Source organism: Oncorhynchus mykiss, chromosome 8, assembly GCF_013265735.2.
Source record: "Oncorhynchus mykiss isolate Arlee chromosome 8, USDA_OmykA_1.1, whole genome shotgun sequence".
In the NCBI taxonomy this organism is placed as follows: domain Eukaryota; kingdom Metazoa; phylum Chordata; class Actinopteri; order Salmoniformes; family Salmonidae; genus Oncorhynchus; species Oncorhynchus mykiss.
In genome coordinates, this window is record NC_048572.1 from 12,799,073 (window position 1) to 12,814,999 (window position 15,927).

Here is a 15,927-nt window from a genome sequence, read left to right on the forward strand (position 1 = left end):
ACTGATGAGATTCAAACACGCAACCTTTCGTGTTGTACGCCCACCCATCCACCCAGCCTTAAGTATATCACACTAATATGATGGTCCCGGTTTTACATTTACTATGAGACCAGGCTGCAACTCCACAGGCTTCAGAGAAAACATCTGTCTGAGTTTGACCAAATAATCCCATCATTATTGGTCTCTTCAGAGATAGCGACTAGAAGAGAATACACATGATAACTGATGGCGCGAGCGTAGGACATTTCACTTTATGCTAAACACGAGATGACTGACACGAACATGTGATCCAATGCCACGAATATTTGCTTTTGCTGGCTTTTAAATGTTGAGTCGGATTCAAAAGTGAGGTGATCTTCCTTTTCCTGAATTTGTATCCAAAATGATCTCCCTGAATTTGTCAGAACGCACAGATGTGTGTGGGAACCGGACTGTCTCTATTTTCTCCTCCAAACTCGCACCTGGTGCTGATATAGGTGTGGGATTTACAATCCTGTCAATCGGTGAGTTGGACTTCGTTATTATCACTTTCATATCTGATCATCTAGAAAAAATGTATCCTAGAATATAGACACGCTGATGTTGATGCCTAGTTGATTGAGATTTATAGCACATGTTATAAAAAAATATATATTTTCGTGGTCAGGCTCTTCCTACAAATTAGACTTTAGAAGGAACCGTGCGCAATACATGATATTAACGACTTTGTGGACAATAGTAAATCATACAGATTTATGTGTAAAATATTTGAAATGTTTGTTTCACAGACTTTATTCATATTTTAAAATATTTAATGTAGCTTATTTGTGGTATGTGAGTAATCCACAGTACTATGTATAGCCACCTACATACAGTATTCGGGAAGGATTCAGACCCATTGACTTTTTTAACATTTTGTTACGTTACTGCCTTACTCTAAAATGTATTAAATTGTTTTTTTTTTTCTCTTATCAATCTACACACAATACCCCATAATGACAAAACAAAAACAGGTTGATTTTTTTTTGTGTGCAAATGTATTTAAAAAATACTGAAATATCACATTTATTCAGACCCTTTATTAAATACTTTGTTGAGAAGCATTGGCAGCGATTACAGCCTCGAGTCTTCTTGGGTATGAAGCTACAACTTGGCACACCTGTATTTGGGGAGTTTCTCCAATTCTTCTCTGCAGATCCTCTCAAGCTCTGTCATGTTGGATATGGAGGGACAACCCTCCCTATCCCGCGTTGTCTTGGCTGTGTGCTTAGGGTCGTTGTCCTGTTGGAAGCTAAACCTTCGCCCCAGTCTGAAGTCCTGAGTGCTCTGGAGCAGGATCTCATCAAAGATCTTTCTGTACTTTGCTCAGTTCATCATCCCTCGATCCTGATTATTTATGTATTTCTTAATTCAATTATTTCACTTTTAGATTAGTGTGTATTGTGAATTGTTAGATACTACTGCACTATTGGAGCTAGGAACACAGGCATTTAGCTACACCCTCAATAACATCTGCTAAATATGTGTATGTGACCAATAAAATATGATTTGATTTGATTTTGACTAGTCTCCCAGTCCCTGCCACTTGGTATTCAGGCCAAAGAGTTCAATCTTGGTTTCATTAGACCAGAGAATCTTGTTTCTCGTGGTCTGAGAGTCCTTCAGGTGCCTTTTGGCAAACTCCAAGCGGGCTGTCATGTGTCTTTTACTACGGAGTTGCTTCCGTCTGTCCACTCTACCATAAAGGCCTGATTGGTGGAGTGCTGCAGAGATGGTTGGCCTTCTGGAAGGTTCTCCCATCTCCACAGAGGAACTCTGGAGCTCTGTCAGAGTGACCATCGGGTTCTTGGTCACCTCCCTGACCAAGGCCCTTCTCCCCTGATTGCTCAGTTTGGCCGGGTGGCCAGCTATGGGAAGAGTCTTGGTGGTTCCAAACTTCTTCCATTTAAGAATGATGGAGCTCTACTCTACTATGCGGACAACTACAAATACCTCAGTGTCTGGTTAGACTGTAAACTCTCCTTCCAGACTCATATTAAGCATCTCCAATCCAAAATTAAATCATAGAATTGGCTTCCTATTTTGCAACAAAGCATCCTTCACTCATGCTGCCAAATATACTCTTTTAAAACTGACTGTCCTACCGATCCTTGACTTCGGCGATGTCATTTACAAATTAGCCTCCAGCACTCTACTCAACAAATTGGATGCATTCTATTACAGTGCCATCCGTTTCATCACCAAAGCCCCATACACTACCCACCACTTGCGAACTGTATGCTCTCGTTGGCTGGCCCTCGCTTTATATTCGTCGCCAAACCCACTGGCTCCAGGTCATCTATAAATCCTTGCTAGGTAAAGCCCCGCCTTATCTCAGCTCACTGGTCACCTTAGCAGCACCCACTCGTAGCACATGCTCCAGCAGGTATATTTCACTGGTCACCCCCAAAGCCAATTCATGCTTGGGCCGCCTTTCCTTCCAGTTCTCAGCTGCCAACGACTGGAACGAATTGCAAAAATCACTGAAGCTGGAGACTCATATCTCCCTCACTAACTTTAAGCATCAGCTATCAGAGCAGCTTACAGATCATTGCACCTGTACATAGCCCATCTGTAAATAGCCCATCCAACTACCTCATCCCCATATTGTTATTTATTATATTTTTTATATTTTTCTCCTTTGCACCCCAGTATCTCTACATGCGCATTCATCTTCTGCACATCGATCACTCCAGTGTTTATTTGCGAAATTGTAATTATTTTGCCGCTACGGCCTATTTATTGCCTTACCTCCCTACTCTTCTACATTTGCACACACTGTACATTGAGTTTTCTATTGTGTTATTAACTGTACGTTTGTTTATGTGTAACTCTGTGTTGTTGTTTTTGTCACACTGCTTTGCTTTATCTTGGCCAGGTCGCAGTTGTAAATGAGAACTTGTTCTCAACTGGTTTACCTGGTTAAATAAAGGTAAAATAAATAAAATAAAATACTGTCTCGGAGCTATACGGACAATTCGTTCGACTCCATGGCTTGGTTTTTGCTCTGACATGCACTTTCAACTGTGGGACCTTATATAGACAGGTGTGTGCCTTTCCAAATCACGTTCAATCAATTGAATTTACCACTGGTGGACTCCAATGAAGTTGTAGAAACATCTCAAGGATGATCAATGGAAACAGGATGCACCTGAGCTCAATTTTGAGTATCATAGCAAAGGGTCTGAATATTTATGTAAATTAGCTATTTCTGTTTTCTATTTTGAATAAATTAGCAAAAATGTTGAAACCTGTTTTTGCTTTGTCATTATGGGATATTGTGTGTAGATTGATGAGAAAAATAATCATATTTAATGTATTTTAGAATAAGGCTGTAACGTAACAAAATGTGGATAAGTCAAGGGTCTGAATACTTTGCACTCTATATCACTACAATCTACACTTTATAGAAATATAAATATTTTATGGTATATGGACTTAACATGATAGCACAAAGTCATCTGGGACCAGGCTAGGCTGATTTTCGTAATCTTTTCATCATCCTTTCATTTGTCTCTGTGTCAGCCACAGGAGGTTGGTGGCACCTTATTTGGGGAGGACGATCTCATGGCAATGGCTGGAGCGGAATACGTGGTTTCCATTTGTTTGATTCCATTCCATTCGCTCTGTTCCAGCCATTATTATGAGCTGTCCTCCCCTCAGCAGCCTCCACTGGTGTCAGGGGTGTTATTTGTACCTCTATTTGAATATCTGACAGTTTGTGATTTCTGTTTCTACAATAAGACTATCAAAGTTTTCTTCTTTTAGAGTTCAGTAGTTCATGTGTTTGTTGTACGGGCCTACTTCATTTCAGTATTGCGGACACATGTTATTGCAGACATAGGTTATTATTTTGAGTCACCCGAATGCCTTATTGCCTGGAACAGCTGCTATGTCAGGAAATCCATCACTCTCTATCCACGGTGACTCGTGGCTCAGTGGTTCCTTAGTGGTGTATTCCCTCTGTGTCCAGCAGAATTATTTCTCACACCTCCTCTGTGATGTTTACATATTGAGTGAACACACTACAGGGGGTTAGCTGTGATTGCCAGCCAAACACCTTAACAGTAGAACGGTCATCCGGTGACTGGTATCTGTCTTACAGGAACATGATACTGTAGGTCTTATACTGTATAATGTCAGGTGTAATACTTAAGGAAGTGTTGGTTTAACATTTCAGGCAGGTTATATTCAGGATCCATTCTGATCACTGCTTGAGGAAACTTTATTTTCGAAGATACCTGTGGTTATTACACCAGATCTTACAGTATATATTCAGACTACCATGAGAAATTACAATGTCAGAATGTATCAGAATGTCAGAATGTACACAACAAATGACACAATAGGAAATACACAAGAAAATGCAAAAATCATTCATGAAAAACAATCCAACGACAGACCATATCAATCATCACTCTCTTCTCCCATCTCTATAGAGATTCTTTGTTTCCCCTTTCTTGTCTCTCTTCCAACCAGTGCTTCTGTCCGTCCTCGGCAACGGCCTGGTGCTGGTCATCTCCTACCGACGGAGGAAGAAGATGGTTGGTTCAGAGCTCCTCTGCGTCAACCTGGCCGTGGTGGATTTCCTATGTTGCATCTGTTTCTACCCGCTGTCCATTCTGTCATCGTTTAATCATGCCTGGCTGGGGCACCACGTCACGTGCGTCTACTACGGACTGGGCTGCTACATATTCGGCCTGTGCGGCATGTTCACCATCGCCGCCATCAGCGTGATCCGTTATCTGAAAACATTCTATAACCTGGTCTATGGTGAGTAGTAGAGCCCAGTCTATTTGGGGGGGTCGCGGCCTGGTCTATGGTGAGTAGAGCCTAGTCTTTTTTGGGGGGGGGGGGGGGGCAGCCTGGTCTATGGTGAGTAGAGCCCAGTCTATTTGGGGGGGGGGGCAGCCTGGTCTATGGTGAGTAGAGCCTAGTCTATTTGGGGGGGGGGGGGCAGCCTGGTCTATGGTGAGTAGAGCCTAGTCTATCTGGGGGGGGGGGGGGGGGGGCAGGCTGGTCTATGGTGAGTAGAGCCCAGTCTATTTGGAGGGGGGGCGGCCTGGTCTATGGTGAGTAGAGCCTAGTTTATTGGGGGGGGGGGGACAGCCTGGTCTATGGTGAGTAGAGCCTAGTCTATTTGGAGTAGGGCAGCCTGGTCTATGGTGAGTAGAGCCTAGTCTATTTGGGGGGAGGCAGCCTGGTTTATGGTGAGTAGAGCCTAGTCTATCTGGGGGGGGGCAGCCTGGTCTATGGTGAGTAGAGCCTAGTCTATCTGGGGGGGGGGGGGGGCAGCCAGGTCTATTGTGAGTAGAGCCTAGTCTATTTTTTGGGGGGCAGCCTGGTCTATGGTGAGTAGGGCCTAGTCTATTTGGAGGGGGGGGGGGGCGCCTGGTCTATGGTGAGTAAAGCCTAGTCTATTTGGGGGGGGGCAGCCTGGTTTATGGTGAGTAGAGCCTAGTCTATTTGGGGGGAGGCAGCCTGGTTTATGGTGAGTAGAGCCTAGTCTATCTGGGGGGGGGGGGGGGCAAGCTGGTCTATGGTGAGTAGAGCCCAGTCTATTTGGAGGGGGGGCGGCCTGGTCTATGGTGAGTAGAGCCTAGTTTATTGGGGGGGGGGGGGACAGCCTGGTCTATGGTGAGTAGAGCCTAGTCTATTTGGAGTAGGGCAGCCTGGTCTATGGTGAGTAGAGCCTAGTCTATTTGGGGGGAGGCAGCCTGGTTTATGGTGAGTAGAGCCTAGTCTATCTGGGGGGGGGCAGCCTGGTCTATGGTGAGTAGAGCCTAGTCTATCTGGGGGGGGGGGGGGGGGGCAGCCAGGTCTATTGTGAGTAGAGCCTAGTCTATTTTTTGGGGGGCAGCCTGGTCTATGGTGAGTAGGGCCTAGTCTATTTGGAGGGGGGGGGGGGGGCCTGGTCTATGGTGAGTAAAGCCTAGTCTATTTGGGGGGGGGGGCAGCCTGGTTTATGGTGAGTAGAGCCTAGTCTATTTGGGGGGAGGCAGCCTGGTTTATGGTGAGTAGAGCCTAGTCTATCTGGGGGGGGGGGGGGGGGGCAGGCTGGTCTATGGTGAGTAGAGCCCAGTCTATTTGGAGGGGGGGCGGCCTGGTCTATGGTGAGCAGAGCCTAGTTTATTGGGGGGGGGGGGCAGCCTGGTCTATGGTGAGTAGAGCCTAGTCTATTTGGAGTAGGGCAGCCTGGTCTATGTTGAGTAGAGCCTAGTCTATTTGGGGGGAGGCAGCCTGGTTTATGGTGAGTAGAGCCTAGTCTATCTGGGGAGGGGCAGCCTGGTCTATGGGGGGTAGAGCCTAGTCAATTTTTTTATGGGGGGGGCGGCCTGGTCTATGGTGAGTAGAGCCTAGTCAATTTTTTTATGGGGGGGGCGGCCTGGTCTATGGTGAGTAGAGCCAGTCTATTTGGAGGGGGGGGGGGGCAGCCTGATCTATGGTGAGTAGAGCCTAGTCTATCTGGGGGGGGCGGCCTGGTCTATGGTGAGTAGAGCCTAGTCTATCTGGGGGGGCGCCTGGTCTATGGTGAGTAGAGCCAGTCTATTTGGAGGGGGAGGGGGGGGGCAGCCTGGTCTATGGTGAGTAGAGCCTAGTCTATTGGGGGGGGCAGCCTGGTTTATGGTGAGTAGAGCCTAGTCAATCTGGGGGGAGGGGGCAGCCTGGTCTATGGTGAGTAGAGCCTAGCCTATCTGGGGGGGTCGCGGCCTGGTCTATGGTGAGTAGAGCCTAGTCTATAGGGGGGGTGGGGGGGGGGGGAGCCTGGTCTATGGTGAGTAGAGCCTAGTCTATTTTTTATGGGGGGGCAGCCTGGTCTATGGTGAGTAGAGCCAGTCTATTTGGAGGGGGGGGGGGGGGGCAGGCTGGTCTATGGTGAGTAGAGCCTAGTTTATTTGGGGGGGGGGGGGGACAACCTGGTCTATGGTGAGTAGAGCCTAGTCTATTTGGAGGGGGGGCAGCGTGGTCTATGGTGAGTAGAGCCTAGTCTATCTGGGGGGGGAGGGGCAGCCTGGTCTATTGTGAGTATAGCCTAGTCTATTTTTTGGGGGGCAGCCTGGTCTATGGTGAGTAGGGCCTAGTCTATTTGGAGGGGGGGGGGGGGGGGGCGCCTGGTCTATGGTGAGTAAAGCCTAGTCTATTTGGGGGGGGCAGCCTGGTTTATGGTGAGTAGAGCCTAGTCTATTTGGGGGGAGGCAGCCTGGTTTATGGTGAGTAGAGCCTAGTCTATCTGGGGGGGGGGGGGCAGGCTGGTCTATGGTGAGTAGAGCCCAGTCTATTTGGAGGGGGGGCGGCCTGGTCTATGGTGAGTAGAGCCTAGTTTATTGGGGGGGGGGGGACAGCCTGGTCTATGGTGAGTAGAGCCTAGTCTATTTGGAGTAGGGCAGCCTGGTCTATGGTGAGTAGAGCCTAGTCTATTTGGGGGGAGGCAGCCTGGTTTATGGTGAGTAGAGCCTAGTCTATCTGGGGGGGGCAGCCTGGTCTATGGTGAGTAGAGCCTAGTCTATTTTTTTTGGGGGGGGGGGGGGGGGGGGGGGGGGCAGCCTGGTCTATGGTGAGTAGATTCTAGTCTATTTGGAGTAGGGCAGCCTGGTCTATGGGGAGTAGAGCCTAGTCTATTTGGAGGGGGGGGGGGGGGGGGTATTCTGGTCTATGGTGAATGAAGCCTAGTCTATTTGGGGGGTGGGGGGGGTGGGGGGGTGGGGGGGGGGGGGGGGGGGGGGGGGGGCTGGTCAATGGTGAGTAGAGCCTTGTCTATTTGGATGGGGGGGCAGGCTGGAGTACCAGATAGTGGGGTTTGCATGTTTGGGACTATTCTATTGGTTTTGTTGTAACAGGTAAGGTCAGTATTACATTTACATTTAGTAATTTAGCAGATGCTATTATCCAGAGCGACTTATAGGAGTAATTAGGGTCAAGTTCCTTCCACAAGGGCACATCGGCAGATTTTCACTTTGTCCTGTCGGGGTTTTTGAACCAGCGAACTCTAGAAATATTTCACCAGGCTAAGTGAATGCTAGACTCCCTACAAGCTTACCCAACCTAGCTGCTGCACACTACACAAAGTACAGATACCCCCAAAACGACTTAAGTAATAATACTTCAAAGTACTATTAAGTCATTTATACAAACGCTCCCAGCTGCTGCACAATGCACAAACAAAGTACAGATACCCCTAAAAATGACTTTAGTAGTACTTTAAAGTATTTTTACTTAAGTAATTTACAAAACTGCTCCCATCTGCTGCACACTACACAAACAACCACTGACTCAGTGTGACTTTAAGTGAACAACAACATGAATCGAAATAGCTGATATCATCTTGATATGAAAATCACACTCAGGACCATGAAGCAAATAGTGTCTGTGTTGTTCTGTGTTGTGTTATCTGTAAGCGGTGTGCGTGTATGCGCATATGTAGTGTATATGTGTGTGTGTGCACGTGTGTGTGTGTGTGTGCACGTGTGTGTGTGTGTGTGTGTCATCCTACTCCCGAAGGCACTGCATCTCAGCGAACCCTGGTTCGATTCCAGGCTGTATCACAACGGTCCGTGATTGGGAGTCCCTTAGGGCGCGCATAATTGACCCAGCGTTGTTCTGGTTAGGGTTTGGCCAGGGGTCGTTGCGGTCGTTGTAAATAATAATTTTTCTTAACTGATTTGCCTCGTTAAATACATGTAATATAAAATGTTAAATATAAATCCTGTTTGTGTCCATTGGGGTCTTTCCAGGAAGTCTCCAGGGACTAATATACAGTACCTTCAGACAGTATCCATACCACTTGACTTTTTTCACATTTTGTTCTGTTACAAAGTGAGATTAAAATGGATTTGTCATTTTTTTGTCAACGATCTACAAAAAATACTCTGTAATGTCAAAGTGGAAAGAAAAATCTAACATTTGTTAAACAAAAAATATGAAAAATAAAACACTAATATATCTTGATTTGTATTCAACCTCCTGAGTCAATGTTACAGTCACCTTTGACAGTGATTACAGCTGTGAGTCTTTCTGGGTAAGTCTCTAAGAGCTTTCTACACCCGGATTGTGAAACATTTGCCCATTATTATTTGACCAATTCTTCAAGCTGTGTCAAATTGGTTGTTGATCATTGCTAGAGAACCATTTCCAGGTCTTGCCATAGATTTTCAAGTAGATTCAAGTCAAACTGTAACTCGCCACTCAGGAACATTCACTGTCTTCTTGGTAAGCAACTCCAGTGTAGATTTGGCCTTGTGTTTTAGGTTATTGTCCTGCTGAAAGGTGAATTCATCTCCCAGTGTCTGGTGGAAAGCAGACTGAACCAGGTTATGTCAGCTATTATGCCATATTATGACATGGTTATTACCGTGTCATAACGTGTTATGCCGCTGGATGTCAAGTAAAGTGTAACCATATTATAATATATGACAATATGACATCATCATACAAAACGGGCAACGTCCTGCTTACAGACATCAACAACGACAAACTTAAAATCTGCAAAGACTACCGCTACTACCACTACTGTTGTTGATGATGATGATGATATTATCAGTAAACAGAAAATCACCGCTCTGTAAGTTTTTTCTCTGTGGTCTATTTATAGGCTGTATTTATAATGTGTTGCATACACACTTATAGTTAGTTATACAAGCTTGATCTCTTTCTTGTTGTAGCAACAACAACTCACCATCCCTAGGGGGGCTATAACAGAATGCCTGCTGCCCTGTTCTGTCCCTTTGCTCTGATCTGAAAGACATTAAAGACAATATGGGCACAATTCCACCTAGCCTATCACAGGGCAAGGTGGAGGTGCTGTAATAATACAATACCTTGGAAAACTAAATGAAGGGCCAATGAGAGGGGGCTAAGGATCGATTTGGATTTGAGCGTCTCCTGTCTCGCTCTCACTTTGTGTTTGTGTGTGTATGTGTGCGTGTCTGTCTGTCCGTCCGTCTGTAAGTCCGTCCGTCCGTCTGTGAGCCCAGTGGCTCCTCAGTGGCACAGCAGTCTAAGGTACTGCATCTCAGTGCAAGAAGCGTCACTGCAGTCCGTGGTTTACATCCAGCTGTGATTGGAAGTAACCATTTGGCGGCGCATAATTGGCCTGGCGGCGCACAATTGGCCCGGCGTCGTCCGGGTTTTGCTGTGGTAGGCCATCATTGTAATAAGAATTTGTTTTTAGCTGTCTTGCCTAGTTAAATAATGATTACATAAAAATAAAAATAAATCTCTCTCTCGCTCTCTTGCACCTCTCTCTCTCTCTCACTCTCTCACACACACCTCTCTATTTTTCTTTCTCCCTCTCTCTCTTTGTCTCTCCAATTAACTAGTAGCAGGGCTTTCCGCTCTCCTGTGTTAATTGTAAGAGACGAGTAGGGTGCTCAGCCCTGAGTACTGGGATCAGGTGTGGATTAGGACAGGAGATGAGGGGAATAATGCCACGGGACAGGTTAGTCATCAGTCAGTCTTCTCATCCCAGTCGGGAGCCTGTGAGATCGATTGATGTTCTCTAATTACCATCTATGTGTCAGATCAATGGAGACCACATAGCATTTATTTTAGAGAAATGGCCTTATTTGCCCATGGACTTTACATTTATGTGCCATAACTGCAATATTTTTAAGCCAATATTCTATAAGACAGGTATTCAAGGTATTCAAGCAGTAGAGAATTCGAGGTGCGGTACTCAGTACTGGTGTGTTCTGGCCCACATCAAGCACTGATTAATCACTGAATCATCCAAACACAATGACAATCCCAGATGTCACACTCCCTTTAAGAATATAACCAGGCGATGGGATGTCTCTTTCCTTGCAGCAGTCTGGCTGGATGGTGCCAACATCCGGCTGGTGTGCTGTGCCTCGTGGCTAATCGCCGCCGTCTGGTCCTCCTTCCCCTTGTTCGGCTGGGGCGAGTACGTCCCCGAGCCCTACGGCCTGTCCTGTACCATCGCCTGGCACAGCTACCACACCTCCTTTAAAGACGCCTTCTACGTCATCTGTTCCTTCTCTTGTTTCATGCTGGTGCCCGTCCTGCTCATCGTGATGTCCCAGATCCAGATCCTCTATAAAGTCTATCATTTCACCTACGCCTTGTCAGCCCGGGGGATCCGGACCAACCTGCGCCATGCCGAAAAACGTCTCTCCATGGTGAGAAGGGTTTTATGTCCTGCTGAAAGAGGAACCACGGCAATGTGCCTGAACCTCTCTGACTTAGTGAAGGACTGTCTGTCACAGTGCATACGTCTTTCACTCAGGGAGAGCGGATGTAGAGCTCACTGCAGCACTAGATAGAACTTTTACCTTCTGTCACAGTGAACATAGTATCTTTATATTTGGTAGGTTTTCACATACAGTGCCAGTCAAAAGTTTGGACACATCTACTCATTCCAGGGTTTTTCTTTATTTTTACTATTTTCTACATTGTAGAATAATAGTGAAGACATTAAATCTAGAAATAACACATGTAGTAACCAAAAAAAGTGTTAAACAGATCTGTTCATCCTGTCGTATGCCCTGGCATTATACAGTCTGGATGACCTCTTATGTCATATGTTATTACATGCTATGTAAGAGTCTACATACCAGCTGTTATAACAGGGTGTTATATCATTTATCCTCTGTGTCACATTATTACATTGAAATGAATGACGTGCGTCATAACCATGTAATATTTCCTTATAGAGTGTGGACATACACCTTATGTATCACAAAACAAAGGACACGTTATAAGAAAACACAACACAAAATAGAAAGCCCAATTATGGGCAAAAGAGCAGATTGAAAAAAAATCTGAATTGGGCTGCCTGTGTCAATGCAGCCCAATGCACGTATGCCATTTTTGGGCTGCATTTTGCTCAGTAAAGTCAGTACAGAAGTCAGTACTAGTGGTGTCATTAGGTAGGCTTGAATTAGCTCCATATACAGAAGCCAACTCTAATGTTGAAAGAGTTGGCCTTAGTACATACTGTTGATTTGAATCTACCCAATGATACCAGTTATTGTATGAGAGTTTACGAGATATAGTTGGATTTAGGCCTCCCAAGAGGCGCAGCGGTGTACGGTACTGCATCGCAGCGCTAGAGGCGTCACTACAGACCTGGGTTCGATCCCAGGCTGTGTCGCAGCCGGGGGTGACCAGGAGAACCATGAGGCGATGCACAATTGGCCCAGCATCGTCTGGGTTAGGGGAGGGTTTGGCCGGCTGGGATGTCCTTGTCCCATCGCGCTCTAGTAACTCCTTGTGGCAGGCCGGGAGCATGCACACTGACTTTGGTCGCCAGCTGTACAGTGTTTCCTCCAACACATTGGTGCGGCTGGCTTCTGGGTTAAGTGATCAGTGTGTCAAGAAGCAGTGCTGCTTGGCGGGGTCGTGTTTCGGAGGACGCATGGCCCTCGACCTTCGCCTCTCCCGAGTTTGTATGGGAGTTGCAACGATGGGACAAGACTGTAACTACCATTTGGGGGTAAAAAGTTAAATTTAGCAAATAATGTATGGATTTGGGTCTAGATATTGGACACAACATAATGTCTCTGTCGTCCCCCTCAGATGTTCTTCTGCATCAGCCTTGGCTTTGTGACGGCCTGGGCTCCCTACGCCGTTGTCTCCTTCCTCTTCATCTTCCACAAGGACAACAGGTACATGGCGCCTGGGGGCTTCGTGTTCCCCGCACTGTTCGCCAAGAGCTCCCACATCTACAACCCCTTCATCTACTTCTACTTCAACAAGGCCTTCCGTCAGGAGCTGCACTTCCTGTTGCGCTCCTTCTGTCCCCGGTTAGCCAGGAACCGTGTGGGGGTCCGCTCTGCCATAGGCCAGGAGGGACTCCCCGGGGGGCCACATCCCATCCAGATCCAGCTCCAGGAGCTGGGGATGTCTGGAGGGGGAGTCCTAGGGGAGGAATAGCAGCAAGGACACGGGGAGCACACTTTGGGGCGATCTCCTGCTGAGTGTCCAAGATCAGAGTGACCCCCTCGGCTGTGGACCATAGACCTGTCCAGTGCTTGACTTGGGCAGGAGCTCACCGGAGCTGAGCACCGGCACATCAAATGTTCTACTGCTTGAGCTCCTGTTCCTCTTATAGAATATGAACTCAAAAGTATTGTGGAGTTCTTGAACCTAAATATGAACAGTATTGGCACCCAAAATGAGAACCTGCACCTAAGTCAAGTCAAGCACTGGCACCTGTCTAATAGTTCCTTCCCATCCCCACCTGAACACTGATTGGATGATGAGAAAGAGAGGGGAGTGGACTCTGCAATAGGTTTGCTATAAGTTGAAAAGTGAATCGGGGTTGGTGCTCCTGAGACTGAGGCTGAATCACAAATCAGACCCTTCCCCTCATCCCTCAGCCCTCCATTTGCGCGTTCACACGTGCCTCCACAATATGCACAAGTGTCTGACAGCTAAGGGAGTGAAAAGGATTGAAGGTGTAAGGGCTTATTAGCCACTTTAACTGAGCCAGCAAGTTACATGTTGCGTTTATATGTTTGTTCACTATATATGCCATGTGCATTTTGTTTGTGTCTGATTTCGAGATTTGACACATGTAACAAATTAAATATCTCCCAAATTAAATGTTAGACTGTTACTGTAAAATGACAAGGGGAATTTGTTGATTTGAATTTCATGCTTGTTTTGTTATTTAAATGAGGAACATGAATTCCATAATTTAAGTAATGAGTGTGTCCTGAAGTTGATGGGTTTATTTGATCCCCTTGCCACTTAAAGTCACCCTCAAAGTTTTGTCAGCAGCACATTACATTGGAGGGCCCTCCCAGTGAGTTGGTAGGGGGGAAGGGGCTGGTTTGGGATTCCCTGTGAGACTTCTGAGAGCAGTACAGGAAGTACACGGGAAGTACGTTGATCCTTCCGCAGAAGCAGTGACAGGGTGCTACCATAGGAGGGCCAGTGAGACCAGAGACAAAGAGCTGAGGCCACAGAACCAGGAAGAGGCCAGCAAAGACTCCCAGCCAATAGGAAGAGCTCAGCATAATGTTATGGTAACACACAGACAGCACTGGACTAGAGTACAAGATGAGAACAAGGAGGAAAAACATTTTTGTCTTGTAAAAACTCAAATTCGCCAAATCTTAATAGCATTTCAGGCCTAAGTGGATTTATAAGAATACCTAAATTGTAATGAAAACAACATGAAATCAATGGTTTATGTATTAATCTTGCCCACCAGCTGGCTCGCTTTCTCTGTCTATATGGGGTAGCAAATGAGTTTGAGGACGAGGTCATGTACTGTTTGTATTGTCAGTCGTGTAGGGTAAACACAAATAATTGCAGTTTACACACTTTTGGGGGGGTGGACAGTTTACCCACCTTTTGAGGAAAATGCTTTGAAAGTATTGGGAGCTTAACCTTTTTTCACTGCCACAGGTAATCAAAGCTTACCCACCTATTTATTTTACCTCTAGGCTACATCACTGGTATAGGTGATGACGCTTTTAAATGACTGGGCTAAATTATGCATAAAAAACTCAGTGTGTTCCCTATGGATTTTAATTGTCTGTTAATACCTTCATCTTCACCTTCAAGATTCCATAAGATTTGTACTTGTGCTTGGATGCACACAGTACATGGATCTACAGTGCCTTCAGAAAGTATTCACACCCCTTGACTTTTTCCACATTTTGTTGCTAAAGCCTGAATTTATAATGGCTAAAATGTAGATTTTGTGTCACTGGTCTACACATAATACTGCATAATGTCAAAGTGGAATTGTGTTTTTAGTCATTTTTTACAAATTATTTAAAAATCTAAAGCTGAAATAATTATTTTGTTATAGCAAGACTAAATAATTTCAGAAGTAAAAATGTGCTAAACAAGTCAGATAATAAGTTGCATGGACTAGTGGTTTTTGAACGACTACCTAATCTCTGTACTCCATGCAATGATCTGTAAGGTTCCTCATTTGAGCAGTACATTTCCAGCACAGATTCGACGACAATGAAGAGGGAGGTTTTCCAATGCCTTGCAAAGAAGGGCACCTATTGGTAGACAAAGAGATATGGCGTCCTTCCTAACTCAGTTGACGGAGAGAAAGGAAACCGCTCAGGGATTTCACCATGAGGCCAATGGTAACTTTAAAACAGTTTTTATGACAAAAATAAAAGGAATAGAGCTAAGCACAGGCAAAATCCCAGAGGAAAACCTGGTTCAGTCTGCTTTCAACAGACACCGGGAGACAAATCCACCTTTTAGCAGGACAATAACCTAAAATGCAAAGCCAATTATACACTGTTACTTACTAAGACAACATTGAGTGGTCTAATATACAGTTTTGACTTAAATCTGCTTGATTTAATCTATGGCAAGACCTGAAACTGGGTGTCTAGCAATGATCAACCAACAACTTGACAGAGCATGAATAATTTTTTTAATAATAATGGGCAAATATTGTACAATCCAGGTTTGCAAAGCTCTTAGAGACTTATCCAGAAAGACGTGCAGCTGTAATTGCTACCGAAGGTGATTCTAACATGTATTGAAAACATTACAGAGTATTTTGTGTAGATCATTGACAGAAAATTAAAACTAAATCCATATTAATCCCACTTTGTAACAGAACAAAATGTGGGAAAAGGCACATTTTGAATACTGTCTGAAGACATTGTACATGTTGTACCTATCTACATGTTGTACCTATCTACATGTTGTACCTATCTACATGTTGTACCTATCTACATGATTGCACTGACAGGATCAATTGGAAGGATGATTTTCACACATTGTGGTTATGGGTCAAAATCAATCTTCTCTTCATTTGATTGATTTTACCATCATTTCACCGTATTATCCAGACGAGCGGTGCTTTCAAATGTGTTGCCTTGTTCTATCCGTATCATCTATTGAGTTATCATAGGGGTTTTTACAATGTGATGCTTGACTGCTTTGTCAATCACTTCAGTTAAA

General features: G+C 45.4%; 1 protein-coding gene across 1 annotated transcript; it reads left to right on the forward strand.

Annotated features, from left to right (window-relative positions):
- The first annotated feature begins 277 nt into the window (after window positions 1–277).
- On the forward strand, window positions 278–14,378 carry opn8c (opsin 8, group member c). Its single transcript, XM_036986837.1, has 4 exons — window positions 278–503; window positions 4,498–4,791; window positions 10,822–11,153; window positions 12,553–14,378. Exons 1-4 carry the CDS (start codon window positions 383–385, stop codon window positions 12,907–12,909), a joined length of 1,104 nt encoding a protein of 367 aa, XP_036842732.1. The 5' UTR covers window positions 278–382; the 3' UTR covers window positions 12,910–14,378.
- Window positions 14,379–15,927: the final 1,549 nt, after the last annotated feature.

Bases quoted from the DNA above. Each gene is read 5' to 3' on its own strand.
- opn8c (XM_036986837.1), top strand. From the start codon at position 383: ATGATCTCCCTGAATTTGTCAGAACGCACAGATGTGTGTGGGAACCGG. The intron at 504-4,497 runs GTGAGTTGGACT...TCTTCCAACCAG, and splicing joins ATTTACAATCCTGTCAATCG to TGCTTCTGTCCGTCCTCGGC. The intron at 11,154-12,552 runs GTGAGAAGGGTT...CGTCCCCCTCAG, and splicing joins CCGAAAAACGTCTCTCCATG to ATGTTCTTCTGCATCAGCCT.